Source organism: Notothenia coriiceps, unplaced genomic scaffold (genome assembly GCF_000735185.1).
Source record: "Notothenia coriiceps isolate Sejong01 unplaced genomic scaffold, NC01 NC01_scaffold00028799, whole genome shotgun sequence".
NCBI classification, from domain to species: domain Eukaryota; kingdom Metazoa; phylum Chordata; class Actinopteri; order Perciformes; family Nototheniidae; genus Notothenia; species Notothenia coriiceps.
Window position 1 is genome coordinate 761,626 of NW_011361500.1, and position 15,516 is coordinate 777,141.

The 15,516-nt window shown below is 40.7% G+C and overlaps 2 protein-coding genes across 4 annotated transcripts in view; one reads left to right on the forward strand and one right to left on the reverse strand.

Moving 5' to 3' along the window:
* Positions 1–6,595, forward strand: part of rin1b (Ras and Rab interactor 1b) — a 28,820-nt gene extending 22,225 nt beyond the window's left edge. For all 3 annotated transcript variants that reach the window (XM_010786104.1, XM_010786106.1, XM_010786105.1), the window contains exons 10-12: positions 1,079–1,210; positions 2,264–2,433; positions 4,820–6,595. In XM_010786104.1, coding sequence (XP_010784406.1) covers positions 1,079–1,210; positions 2,264–2,433; positions 4,820–5,143 — 626 coding nt within the window. In that variant the 3' untranslated portion in view covers positions 5,144–6,595. The remainder of the gene's footprint in view (positions 1–1,078; positions 1,211–2,263; positions 2,434–4,819) is intronic.
* A 5,577-nt stretch (positions 6,596–12,172) lies between these two features.
* The window catches only part of LOC104958382 (actin related protein 2), a 9,301-nt gene continuing 5,957 nt past the window's right edge, over positions 12,173–15,516 (reverse strand). The window contains exon 9 of the mRNA XM_010786101.1: positions 12,173–12,739. Within this exon, the coding sequence (XP_010784403.1) occupies positions 12,578–12,739 (162 nt within the window). The 3' untranslated portion in view covers positions 12,173–12,577. The remainder of the gene's footprint in view (positions 12,740–15,516) is intronic.

Sequence of the window (15,516 nt, forward strand, 5' to 3'; positions counted from 1 at the left end):
CGTTCCAGTCTGACATTTCTCTTCCATCACAGCAGCTCCATATGCAACATAAACAAGGACAAATATTAAAGAGGCCCTAGTCTGCTTTTTGGATTTGTCTTCTTCCTGTTGTGTGTTACAAAGGTTTGTGTGCATGTAAATGGGCTGCAAAGGATAACATCCCAGAACTTCACATCAGAGGGACTTTTCTTTTCCCGCCTCCATTGGACTCTTTGTTTACTTCCTGAACATAGTGACATCCCTATATAACGCTCCTATTGGCTAGCGCTCCGACACATTGTACGTGATAGGCTAAGGGGCGGGATATCTCTGAGCGGTTGACCAATCACAACAGAGAGCTAAACAATCAGAGCAGACTGGGCTCATTTAAACACAATATATTAAAAAAAAAAAGTTTTAACTCAATTCACCACAATATTGATAACATCTGATTCATGTTTGAAAATAGTCTCTGCTAGATCACATTCAACAGTGGGAGTGTCATTTGGTTTTGTGATAAAGTTCTATTTTATTTATAACATAAATACTGTATATATACTGATTTCCAAAAAGAAAATCTTTAGAAAACTCATATTTAAAACGACCTAAACACCATATAAGGGTTAACAAAACATTACAGTCACTAACAAAAATGTTCAGGACTTCATGATGGACTGGTGCTCAAGTTCCTGTATTCACTTGTAAATGGTCAACTGACATTTTCTATTTAGAAATGCTAGGTTTGCTGCTTGAAAGTTTCCCTATTGAAGGAATGAAGGTGAACTATCTTGGCAAAGTTGAGTCTGGTCACTTTTAAAAGCTCCACACTTCAGACGCACTGTATAAGTGTGAGCTGAGGCACGGCCTGTCTGCTTTTCAGCACGACCTGCTGATCAGAAAAAGCTAAATCGTGTCAGTAAAATATTCAAGGTTTTGTAACTTACAAATCGGACATTCTCAAATTCTGATTAAATGGATAACCAACTAAATTAAAGTTGAGAAAAACACACATTTAAACTTTTTTTCCCTGCTGATAAAAAACAAAAAAAACTGCCAACGTTTAAACTGTGCTTAAGTCAATTTTCCTGTTTTTTTCCAGGACAGGAAGTGAGCTGGGATGACTTCCTGCCGTCGCTGTCTTACGTGATTGTGGAGTGTAACAAGCCCCACATCCTGATAGAGGTGGAGTACATGATGGAGCTGCTGGAGCCCTCCTGGCTGGGAGGAGAGGGTACGACCTGAGCTCTGAATGCTGTAGTCCCAAAGCTGTGCTGTGCTTTGATTGGTTCAACCAGTAACAATCATTCTGTCTGTCTGTCGAAAAGAAAGGATTACCATCTCCTTTTAGTCATAATACATCTCAACATGATTTTTCTATATTTTCTTTAATTTTGGAACAAACTAACATACAAATCTCGTTGCCATATTTAATTTGAATACATTTATTATCTTAATTCAGATTTTCTTTCCATCAACCAGCAAATTAAATATATTATTAATACAGCTCTGCAATCTAAGACAGACTAGATAGGTAAGGGGCTTTTTATAGACTGTTCTGGGGACAGATTGTGTCACAAACTTGGAAACACAAGGTATTGTACTCAAATGCACGACCCAGGAGACAGAGGTAAAGTATGAGTAAGATACTTTATTTCCAGAAAGGCTCAAAAAAGGCACAAAGAAAATCGCTCACTAAGTGAGAAACACAATTTACAAAATAACTGACAGCATAAATCAGGCTTGAAACAAGGAGAGTAATCCCAGGCATGCTGACTACCTGCATCGGGACAGGACGAACTGACACAGAACAAGGGGAGACTGGGGAATTTAAAGAAGAGGGCACAGGTGGAAACAATCAGGGGCGGGGCTGGCGCTGATGAGAGCGGGAGACACACAAGGGTAGGGAGTCAAGGAACCTGGAGTGAAGCATAACAAGTGAGTGTCAAAATAAAACAGGAAGTGGGAGACAATACGAAAATGAACCAAACATGAAACATGACTAACACTTTTGATGGGACACAACAGATTGGTCCAATTAAATTGAACATATGTCCTCTCTTTGCGCCTGTACACGCCTCTGCTAGGCCTGGAGTGTTTGGCTCACCTCTACTAGTGACTAATCAGATTTTGGTTTTCACATCTCTTACTGCTTATAACTCCATCTTTGTTTTTCTCGTCCCTTTTTAAATTCTTAATAAGAAAGCAAAGTATGTATTCAGTATCCTACACATTAGTCGACTCTTCGTACCTTCATGAGGCTTAGTTGTATACTTGTTGTTTGCAGGTGGGTACTACCTGACCAGTGTGTATGCCAGCCTGTGTCTGATCCAGAGTCTGGAGCGGGACCAGCCGTTCTCCGGCTGCCTGACAGCAGAGGCCCAGGACGCTCTGAAGGAGTGGAGCTGCAGGAGAAGCCGGGACGCCCAGAGGCAGAAGGAGAGCCAGCAGAGCCAGGTACTCTTCCAGACATTCCTGTTATTCTATTATCAATAGTAGCACACCATGGAAACACTGCTACGGCGTGTGTGGGTTGGCACAGTAAGCTGCTTTGTCACAGGTCTTTGTAAAGCTGATTGATGTGCAGTTTAGGAACTCCTCCTTATTATGTACTGAAACAATTCTATGGGATATTATCCAATGCACCATGTCGAAGCTTTAAAACATGAAGAAAAATGAAGAAGTAAGACTTTGTTATGTGAAATATTAAATGGTAAATGGACTGCATTGAAATACTGCTTTTCCAGTCTACAACCCCTCAAAGTGCTTAACATACACAAGTCATGATCCATAGTTCACACCATACAGGCAGGGGCTGCTGTGCAATGGGCCCCCTGCTCATCACTCACTTGTGGTTAAGTATCTTGCTCAAGGGTACATGTTGACTGCAGGGGCTGGGATCAAACCCCCAACCTTCTTCGACAACAACATTACCTTACAGCCACAGTCGCTCCATATTACAATTTGTTTTTTTTAAAATTGTGAAAGCTTGAAATGTGCTATCACTTACTTACTGGAAATAGGTACCTAAACTAGAAAATAAACTACTTGTTCGATTGTTAGAGGTCTTTACAGATAGGAAAATAAAAGCAGAGGGTCTACTTTAGTTTTCATTTAATAAGATTGTTTCCATATTTCTAAACTCTCCCCTTTTTGAGGGACAAATTAAGTTCACAATTGTAAAACAATGTTATCTGAAATGTAAACACATACAACCTCAACCTGTCGTTTTAGTTAGTTATTAGTTATCGCTGTAATCTGTGAAGTTTGATTCGTAACTATGTGATGAGTCTTTACAGCTTGCGTTTTTAAAGATGTTCTGTGTTCCTAGCTGCAAAGTACCTTTTTGAAATCTGTCCTGATGTCTGAACTTCAGGTTATAATACTCGAAAAAACATCCGACAGACACTAAGAATCATCAAGAAACTTTTTGTACATTTCATGACCGAAACATGCACCTGTTTCCTGTCTCAAAAAAGACACACATGGAGATAATCCCCCATAGAGGTCAGACTTTACATAAATGACACTGATGGCGATGCACTGATCATCAACAGATTATCCTACATCTGCAGCGATGGCCGGTGCAGTTGAACAATCCACCTATATTGGGTTTTTAGAGTCTATTGCTGCTTGAAAAGTCAAAGGCCAAATGTTCTGGATGTCATGCAGAGGTGAATATTTCCAGTGGAACAGTAGGTCATTCATAAAAATAAAAAAAACAGACAACACACCTGGATTTCCCTTCTTTGGCGTGCAATCACAAATTCATTTTCAGGGATTAGTTTTTAGTCATTTTTAGAGGTAATCCGCTGATCTGGCGCCGGATTTCCACATGGCATGCACTATAATACACACACTTTTTCCCTACACTCTCCTCTGATCAGTCGGATTGGTGAAAAGGTTCCACCAGATGCCACGGGGAGAGAGAAAAAGGGCATTGTCATCCACAGCGTTTGTGTCTCGTCACGTGGTTCCTCTCCTGGCTTCAAATAGCCGATCTAACTCACCCGGCAGCCAGATTTTCCACTGACACAGGCGGGGATCAGTGAGCCAAGTGCTATGAAGAAGTGGGCGGTCAGATAACATGAAATTTATTGAGCTGCATCTACTCATCGAAGCAGGCAAACACAATATGCACACGGACAGCGAGGAGCTCAGTGACTCTGTAAGTTTTCACCACGGCAGACCTGTTGATTCTAATTGCTTGTTGTATTTGGGAATCTGTCCGTGTGTGTGTGTGTGTGTGTGTGTGTGTGTGTGTGTGTTTGTGTGTGTGGCAGGGAAGAGGATTCTCACTGGTTTCTTAATGTTTGGTTAAATAGGATTAAGTTGTCATTCTGTGTGTGCGTGTGTGTGATGTGAGGGCGTCTGTAGGTGGCTGTGTCTGGCGTTATGTAACGGCTCAGGTAATGCACTATTGCCGCTAAGTGTTTGAAGATTGTTGAGACTTCTTTTAGTCGTGTCGCTTTCTGTTTTTAAATGGCAAAAAGTTTGCGCTGGAAAACTTCAGCAGAACACGAGGAGAGAACGGGCTTTATGGATTATATTCGGTGAGTTTGGACGAGTGGATTTATTTGGGAGTTTGTCAATGAAGCAGAGAAAAGATGATTTCCCTGTAAAGCCCTTGGACCCGCTGGTTATGTGTGTGTGGGAAGCTTCTGTTTCAGAGAGCGTTTCTTTTATGAGCGTGATTTCGGCTCATTTATCACAGTGGATTATAAACCTGCACCTCCGGCTCCATCTCTCTCCTCCCCCTCTTTTGCCCTCTCTCCATAAGCCTCTTGACCTCTGTTTTGCATGAACACAGTATATATTAACTCTTTATTTTCCCTCCCCGCAGCGGTGCGTTCGGATACTGTTCCAGGACGGGGAGCGGAGCGCCGTGCGGACGTTGCAGTGGAGCGCCGGGGAAACCAGCCAGGCGTTGGCCCAGCTGTGCGCCTCCACCTTCGCTGTGTCCGACCCGCAGCAATACATCCTGTACTGGCGCAGCGGCGGGGAGATGAGGCCCCTGCCCCCCCAAGCGCAGCCCCAGGACCTGGCCAGCCACAGCGAGGGGGGGCCGTCGCTCTCCTACCTGAGGACCGACCACGACTTCAGCAAGATGCGGCGGCTCACCAGAGGTGGCGCCGTGGACCTGAGCGAGTCGGTGTGTGAGGAGTGAGTGGGAGGGGAAGGAGGGAGGAGGAGGGGGAGGATGGAGATGGATGCTTGCTCTCGCTTTTTCTCTCTCTTTCTCCCTCTCGTTCTGTCTCTTTTCTCTCCGGGCGGTGTGCGGTGTCTCGTCGTGGGTCACGACTCGTTGTGAATAACTTCAGCCGTCAGACTCGGAGCAGAACCTTTAACGGTAAACTCTTTCCTCCAGAACGGAGCGGCGCAGCGACGTTAAGACAACAGTCGTACCAATCAGAGTGGCTGCTGGTGTGTACTACTATTTTTGTGACATGGAAAATGTGTAATAAATGGATTTGGTTGTTATTTTGAAACATGAACCCAGGGTTATACCGTGAAGGGATTACATCATTAAAAAACGTGAGGTGGCTCAAATCCAAAGACAAATTCTGTGAGACTACTGTTGCCTGGAAACAAACTCACTTCCTGTACGTACAAGAGATGGCAAATTGTCCACCGTGGTGATGTAACTCTCTCACTGTATAGTTCTGGGTGAAATCTAAACAAGACACTTGGATGTTTTATTGTGTGTAAAAGTCTGCAGATCCTCGGATGGAGTGTTTAAAGGGTTTGGAGATGCAAACTTGTCTGTGCCCCCTGGAATACAGTTTGAAGTGTTACAGCCAAGACCAAACCTCAATACCAAAGTGACAAAAAACCACATATGTAGGACATTTTGTCATTAAAAAAAGGTGTTTACTTTGAAAGGAATCAGGTGTAGAAGCTCTAAGGAAGCTTTAAATCAGTGGTTACTTTTAGGATCACCCACAGAGACGATATTATTTTTAGCTTTTTTGAGAAAAGGCGCTCACTCTCCTTTCTCTCGTATTAAGTGTTTTTGGCTGCTGGAGTAATGGGCGAGTAGGAGGGAAGTGACAGAGCTCTGTTTTTAAACCATGTGAGAAAAAAGGCAACCTGTGACATATTTACTGAATGACTTGCGAATGTATCAAAATCTTGTTTCCTTGTTTGACTTTAATCCTTAATCACAGCTGCGTTACGGTTCACTGCTTCTTCAGTTTTCTCTCTTTGCCGTACTGTAAGATAACACACCACGTTACAACAATAAACCTGTGGGTGACCGGTCGAATGTAAATGTAAACGTCACCAGCTTCTGGCGACTCCTGCTGCAAGTCATCCCCATCCACTGACTGTTCATCCCTGATTATCATATTATGTATTCTAAACTTTTGAATTGTTCAATTTGTTGGGTAGATATCAAACCTAAGTATGGATGTGCGACATATCTGGAGATCATTTGGAGAACTACAGTATGATGTGTTTTCTGAAACATTATTGCATGCTTTTTTTTTCATTTAACGTGAAGGTTCTGCGAATGTGGCGTGTGTGCGCGTGAAGCATGTGTTCATTGTGAGAGCTCACTATTTATTTTCTCAGTGTGAAAACACATTACTGTATTTTGTCAGGTATCTCAGTATCGCAATAAAAAATTGCAATATCTGTTCAGTGTTGTTACAACCAGTTTTGTTTAGTGGTTATTGGATAGCAGGGTCGGCTCTAGAACAAATCGAATGGGGGGGAAATCATTTACCACGGGGGGGCACATAATGCCGTCAACAACCAACACACAAACACCAACGCAACTTCAATTTAAAAAAACATGCTGTAAAGTCTGTTGTCTTTCACGCACATTGCATGGGTGTAGTGCTATTTTAGCGCACCTATGACTTGTGCATACATGCACGGTTGTGGCTCGACCACCAAAACAGAAACATATGGCCACCATATAAAAAGTGTGCAAATGTATTTAGTATCCTATCCATGTGAACATGTTTTAGGTGGGGGGTGGACCTAACGTCCTCTAAGAGGGTCTGGGGGCATGCTCCCCCGGGAAGATTTTTTATATATTGAAGTTAAATGTATCAATCTGGTGCACTTTGAAAGCAAAATTAAGAGATCTATGGATACATCTCTCAACATCCATATGAAACAGAACTGGAAGCAGATTAACTTTTTCTTTATGGATATTTTACTAATCACTCCCATTTTAAATGGTATTCTTGTGCTACTGTCCTATAGTATTTCATACCCGTTTTTCATTTATTCTCTTATTCTTTAATAACTATAATGATCATATAAAGGTGTTCCTCGCAAATACTTGTTTACATAAATGGTGACCAAACCGTTTGAAACCCACTGAGATAACCTACACTAAAGTTAACTTTCTAAACACTGAGAAAGTCCTTTACCTCACGGAGCTGACGTTATAAGATCCTCTCAGTCTGACAGGAGATGACTCTCTTCCACCTTGGTGTAGAAACAGCTCTTTTGTATATCCGTTAGCATAGCTAGCTAACCAGATGCTAACAACAACATTCCACGTTACTGCTCGCGCACTCACAAAATGCGCTCGTGCCTCACACACACACAGGCCGTTTCTCAATCGCGAGGATGCTTGCTTGGTAGCACATGTCTTCGGAGTCACTTCCTTCAGAAGCTAAGCGAGAATCTTTCCTGGCATTCGGGAAACGAAGGCAGTTTCTCAATCGCGAGGATGCTTGCTTGGTAGCACATGTCTTCCGAGTCACTTCCTTCAGAAGCTAAGCAAGAATCCTTACTGGCATTCGGAAAACGAAGAGTGGAACAGCCGAGCAAGTGTGCGTCACATGAGAGGCCCCGCCTTACATATTCCGCCACAGATTTTGGGAAATTGGTCTGTGCGCAAAGCATTGTGGGGATTTTAAGACCGCAGAGGATACACATGTGCAGCCTCGACATTTCTCACCACGAAGGACGCCGGGCTCGGTAAAATTCCAAGGAGCCTGGACATTGGAACAGTCATTCGGCAGGACTCGATGACGTAGCATCCTTGAAATAGTGGCTCTGGAGCATCCTTCCTTGACATTGAGAAACACCCCTTGAGTCCGTAAAAGGATTCCGATTTGCCATCTCTATCCATGCAGGGAGGGGCGGGACTTTATTTAGCTGGGCCACCATGCGGCCAATCATATGCAAGGATCTTACCATTATGTGAAAGAAGAGTTGGGGGCAGACGCTACAAAGACAGCAAGTGTAGTGGTATACGCCAGCTACACAGAGCGATGGGGAGATGTGGAGCCGGATTTAAATGCAAGCGCGTTGGAAAAAGTCAAGCAATGAGCGACAACTGAAAAAGGAAGCAGCATCTGGCTGCATTTCAATGATATTGGAGAAAGCAAAGCTGAGTGCAGGATTTGGAAAAATGAAAATAACCTTCAGAGCAGGGTTTTTTTTGGTAACTACTCAGGATTTATTGTCAGAGGCAAGGCCGGATAAGTACCTCCAGGGGCCCCTGGGCACTGAGTGCTCATGGGCCCCCCTCCCAACCAGTGGCGGACTGGGGGGAAAAAGTGGGCCGGGGTTTAATTGACAAACAGGCCCACTTAATGCGTGGCATATTGAATTTTTTTCAAATCCGCGCGGCAATAATAGCGGCTCTCCGGCCCACGCACAGCCCCAGCCCACCAGGAAATCTCCCAGTATTCCCAATGGCCAGTCCACAAAATGAGACATGAGTGAGGGTGGGGCTGTGATTCGGCTATACACCACCGCCACGTAGTAATAAAGTTGAGCGCATACATAGTGAGATCTACAGTACAGAGACGATTTATAAAATATATTAATTTGAGCCAAAAAACACATAGAAAATGACTCCGGGAGAAACGGTTGGAAGTGAGAGTATGTAAACAAAATTGGAACAGTCCAGGGATTCGACAAGAAAAAAGTCCGCTAAATGTATAAATGTAAAGGATTTCCCTTTTACTTATAAAAAAAAGAGTTTCATTACTGTTTGGGACACTCAACCTACACCTGTTCAGTTCTTAGTTCATTATACTACAAAAAAATAAAATTTCTTTATAAAGTTAACTTGTAGCATTTTTTTGACATTAAATAGTCACAAGGGAGGTTTTATAAATAAAAACATGAAATATCACTTTTGTAGGGAACCTACTCCCACATGTCATCTGATTTTCGAAATCCTTAGCGTTTCATTGTTGTATATTAATTCATGGGAATAGTTCTAACTATGTCTTTGTTACACTATAAAGGGCTGGAAAAATCTCTCCAAAGTTCAGTTTGTTTTTTTTAATTGTTGAGACCCCACTAAACCAAACCTTTACCCTCCCAAAAACGGCAAAGAGACCTTGGGTAACCAGCTGAAAACATACTAACCAGCGTAGAAAAAGAATTGCCATCTTGGTTATCTTAAGTTTCCCGCTCGCTTAAGGGTATGTTTGGTAGCAACTGTTATTTTTTCACCCCCGAAGCACGTACGTCAAAAGGGGTTTAGCTTTGGACAGAGTGGGAGACTTTAGACTTTTACCTTTTGCCTTTCATATGTTCCAAATAACGAATACCTAGTAGTCTTTAGTGTAACCTACATTGATACTAATTGGGAAGTCCGTCGCAAAAGAAAATAGGCCAAATTACAGGTAACTTTGTGTTAGCCAAAACTAAGTTCTGGTTGTTGTCCTCCGTTCTGTAAGGTAAAAAACGATGGATCGCGGTGCACAAAACTAACAGGACAAAGAAACAGGTTTATTCAAACGCTCAGTATAGTAACTCACTATTTATATTATATGGATCGGCTAAAAAACAGAAGAGTTTGCTACGATTAGCTACCCAACCTACACATCAGAATGCTATTCATTATTCTACAATATGGAACAAAAGACACGTTGCGCGGTACAGCAAAAAAAAGCGGAGTTCCGGAATTAAAACTCCGAGTCACAATCGCAACACCAAAATTTTTTTTTTAAGTTTCTAGTCAATCGACCTCAAAGAAGGGCAATGTACTATACTTGCTGTAAGTTCAAATAATGATAGAATGTCTTTCGGGTATTTTGATTGTGTNCCTAGGTATAAAAGTCACGGCTCACCACTGCATTTGAGTGTTCCCAAAGAACCAGTGTTCTGCAGTTTGTGTGGGCCTACTGTACTGTTGCACAGTTTACTGTAGAAACTATGTCCAGGACAAGGTATTTGGAAGTTTTGGAAGATTCATAGCTAACCACACTGAAGATTATGGAGGTATTGATCAGTCTTCTCATATCTCTAACATCACCAGAAGTAATAAAAGGGGTCATTTCTCAAAATGTTCCCCGCGTGATTTATTCACCATTACAATAGCCCCACCTAAAATAATTTCCACCAGCCGCCACTGACGGATGTCTTTCAGTCGCCAACATGTGTTTTCGAGACACTGATATTAACAGGGAAACCCTGCAGGAATCAAATGTCTCGCCTCTGTTCCCCTAACACTCATTTGTGAGACAGAAACACAGAGGACTGTTTGTATGAAGAAAAAAAAATGCAATGTAATGTAATGTATGATGGGATCACAGACACGCTGCAAACGGTGTCCGCCAAAAGTCGAGTCCAGTGTCTATGTAGTGTCATTTTTATTTGTTATAGTTTGGGAAGATTGAAAATCGGTAGGGAAAGTCAGCTAAGTCGGTAGGCGGTAGAAACATGTAAAAAGCGGTAGACTGCCGCCCAAATCGGTAGGGTTTGTAGGTATGATCACATCAGTCCGGTTCTGAAATCTTTACATTGGCTTCCAGTCGGCCATATTATTTGTTTTTAAAGTAGCCTACTATTGCTAGTTTTTAAATAATTACAAGGTTTAGGACCAAAGTATATTGTTGAACTCCTACACAATTACGAGCGATCAAGGTGCCTCAGGTCTTCTGGGACGGGTCTGCTATCGGTTCCGAGGGTAACAACAAAACATGGAGAGGCAGCATTTAGCTATGCCCCGACACTCTGGAACAAACTACCCAAATCATGCACGTCCGCACGCTTACCATTTTTAAATCGTTTTTACTGTATTTATTCATAAAAAGTATTTTTTTTTTTTTTAAAGCACTTTGAATTGTCGCGTACAGAAAAGTTCTATATAAATAAACTTGCCTTGCCTAGCCTATATGGGTTGGAATGGATAGTGATGGGAATTATGGCTCTTTGAAGGGAACCGGATCTTATGGCTCCGTTCCTTTGCGAGAGCCGTTCAAAAGAGCCGTTTTTAGAGTTAATAGGTTTATCTGCGAAATATACCTTAATTATAATAATTCAATCAAATGTAGCCCTGTTTTGACTAATGATGTATATGTGTACAGTACACATATATCACTTAAATTATTCAATAGCTACATCCTTTGTAGGCTACTGAAGTATTCAAAAGTAAAAAGTACATTTTTTATATAAATGCAATTGTTTTCATTGCATTTACAGACCCTTGTAACTCTCTGATTGTAGAACCACGCTAAAAAAAAAAAAGGAGATAGCAACACATACAGTATACAAACTGACAACAAATCTTTGCTGAGCCTAAAAATAATCATAAATAAATTACATAATGAAAATAAATATATTGCAATGCTCAAAACAGCAGCATCCAACAGTCTCTAATCCTTGGATATTATGTCACTGCATGCATGCACGTTCGCGGGCGCGAGCCGACACATCACTATTATTGGATGTTTTATCAAACTCTACCATCAGAGGGCAGCAAATACCAACACATTTTACTCCTACTTATAAATAACATGTCAAATATGTATTCAAGATTTGTGGTTTCTAATGTTGACATCCTAAGGGATTTGGTATTTTTTATCCCTATTTCAGCTAGTCTAAAAACAAAATGTAATCTTTGATCAAATGTATTCAAAAGCAAACCCCTCACAAATCTGACTTAATACATTATATGGCCGAAATACAAAAAAAACTGAAAGATCAAGGCCGTTTGTATTCTTTTTATAATATTTAGATAAATTATAAAGGGATAGAAAACTACTACAGTATAGTTTTACAGGTGAATGACTATTACACATTTGAAATGTAATTTGAATGTCACATTTTCAATATCAGTCAGTGTCACAGCATACTTCTTCATTGTTTCTATAAGCATTTTATAAAAGCACTATTTGGGGTTAGATTTTATTCATTAGATGTAAACAATAATTTGTATTTTGTCGAGACATTTACGGACACAATGACCAATGAAACAAGGACAAAATGATTCAGTAGTCACAGCATATACATTTTATTTAATAAAAGACTGTTCAATGTGCCCTGATGTATTTTAGGTAAAATAATGCAATATGATAATGTGAGTAAACAATCAAATGTTTACCTGCACAGGGATTAACACTAAATTAATTAATTAATCTTTGAAATATGTTTGAGCTAAATCAAGTAAAAGTACAGTCTATTTAATGTAAATCCAAATTGAGGAAAACTCACAAAAGGCTTGAAAAATTAACATTCAAACTTGTTGTCAATATGCTGTCACTTGCTCCATCACTAGCAGGAAAGTGATGGAGTTCAGCTTTAACCCCCAGCATGCCAGGCTATGAGAGGTGAGTAATAGGTATTGAAATGTGATTATCTGGGTGAGGTTGTCTTTGCGCTACACATTGTATTTCTATCTGACCCCCCCTCCCAGTTTTTGCACTCCCTTCTCCTCGTACTCTGCCCTGCTCAGCCAGAAGGACTCCTTGTCCTTCATGATGTTGGCGAGCACCGCGCCGCCCAGGAACACCATGTGCTTACGCCGGGGGGGGTCCTCGATGCGGATCTTGAACTTCTACACAGAAGAAGAAGAAAGAAGAAAGTATTGAATCACAGTGGACTGTGTGACTGTGNACACACAGATCCACAGTTTAGCCACAGTATAGTGAGATTTTGCTCTACAAAGGAAAGTTTCACATCAGTGACGTAAATGCCACATGTACTCCACGACGTTAGCGGCTAACTAGTTAGCTGAAAAACGGCTCACTCTCAGTTTTTGTAAAATTATTTTAAAAAGTGATACACTACGGAGTCTAAAGACATTTAGCTAAACATAAAATATAACCAATAAATGCAGATAGATTATACACAGAATAGTACAAGTAGATCACAATTATTATTATATTTACAACTGAGTGAACAGAGCAACAACTCACCCAAAGCTAAGAATCCTCTAACACTGACGGATTCCCAAAATGCACCACATTCAGCGCAACACTAGCTTCCGGCTGCGGCTTTTCAAAAATAAAATAAAATTACAAAACTATGGCTGAAGTCCCAGTTTAACAGGATTTAATAAAACACACATTCATTATTTACACTGTTACACGAGCAGGGACCGTGATGTTAGCATCTGGTTAGCTAGCTGCACTAACGGACATAAGGATAAGGAGCTGTTTCCACAACAAGCTGCGGCGAGTCCTCTCAGACTGAGGGGCTCAGGTGAGCTAAAGGACTCTCTGAGTGTTTAGAACGGTTTTGTCACAAATTATTCAAAAGATTATTTCCGCGGCACACCTTCATACGATCATTATAGTTATACAAACAATAAGAGAATAAATGAAAAACAGGTATGAAATAGCCTACTATATGGCAGTAAAACAAGAATACAGTTTAAAAGGGGAGTGATTTGTAAAATATTCATAAAGAAAAAGAAAATCTGTTTACAGTTCTGTTTCATATGGGTGCTGATAGAGGTATCCATAGATCTGTTCATGTTGCTCTCAAAGTGCAACAGATTGATGCTTTCAACTTCAATATTTAAAAAAAAATCTTCCCGGGGGAAATGATTGGCTACGGGTATTCTTTTGAAGCTAAAAGTTTTAGTTTGTCTATTATGCATAAGGATGGAGCCTTAGGAAGGATGCTGCTTGTTTTAGAGTAAACGTTTTATTTGGTCACTACACAGACATCTTTACCATAGACAAAGATGTTTATGTGGATTAATTGCTAAATTGAAAGCCATTTGTCAAGTTGAAATGTATACCCTAACAATACAATTATTTTTGTTGACATCACCATTTATCCCATTTAGATTGGGTTGACTTTGATTTGATTTGATTTTTAGACCCCGTCAAATCCCGTATAGATTTTAAGATTCTGCTTCTCACCTTTAAGGCCATCCATAACCTCCCTCCTCTGTACCTCTCTGACCTCCTGCACATCAACACGCCCATCCACACTCTCAGGTCCCCCCTCCACTTCACTGCACCCCCCTTCCGTTTAACCACAATGGGGTCTAGAGCCTTCAGCCGCTCTGCACCCCGCCTCTGGAACTCCCTCCCACCTGACATCCGCAACACTGACTTTCCCCATTTTCAAATCACGTCTCAAAACATCTCTTCAAACTCGCATACCCACCCTGATCATTATCCATCACACATCCTCTGTTTAATTTATTTAATTTTTTATATACTGCATTGTCTTGTTTATGTTTCTTATGCTGGTGAAATGCATTATTATTATTATTATTATTATTAATAGTGGCATTTATAATTTTATATATATATATACATATACAGTGGGGCAAAAAAGTATTTAGTCAGCCACCAATTGTGCAAGTTCTCCCACTTAAAAAGATGAGAGGCCTGTAATTTTCATCCTAGGTACACTTCAACTATGAAAGACAAAATGAGAAAAAAAATCTAGAAAATCACATTGTCTGATTTTTAAAGACTTCATTTGCAAATTATGGTGGAAAATAAGTATTTGGTCACCTACAAACAAACACAATTTCTGGCTCTCACAGACCTGTAACTTCTTCTTTAAGAGCCTCCTCTGTCCTCCACTCGTTAACTGTATTAATGGCACCTGTTTGAACTCGTTATCAGTATAAAAGACACCTGTCCACTAGGGCTGTAGCGATACACTAATCTCACGATACGATACGATACACGATATTGAGCTCACGATACGATATATATCACGATATTCAGCCAACGATACGATTCGATATCATTTGATACACTTACATCATTTTCTGAAAGATTTTAAAGGGACAGTGTGATTTTGGTGACATCTTGTGAGTGTTCCATTGACTTGGATTGAATTAATTCAACTGAAAACTGAAAGCATCAATTATACAATATATGGCTCTGACTAGACAGAGAGTCTACAGCTTGCAAATGCTGGACAAAATGACTCAAAAGATGTGGTGAGAAAAAAAATTTCATTTATTGAAACAGTGCCAACTGTAGCTTACAAGCCTTTGAAACGTAAGTACATAAAGTGCAGTATCACAATGGACAATGGAGAATTAAAAGGTGCAGCAGGTGGCCTGTTCTGAACAGATTCTTTTACAGCATTTTTAGCTTAACACAGAATATGAGGTAGCCAATAATTCAAGTCACTAAGAACAATAATTCAAGTCCAAAGGAGTAACATTTAAGCCAAAAACACTAAACAGAAAGGCTCCTCTCTACATAACTGCATCTACATTCTCTTCAGATTTTTGTTCAGGAATATAATCTGATCAACGTGGTCTGGGAGAAGTGCACTCGACTAACTTTTTTCACCATCCTCCCGGAACCGTCCCGAAATACAATCTAAGCCATCCCGAAATTAATGTGGACT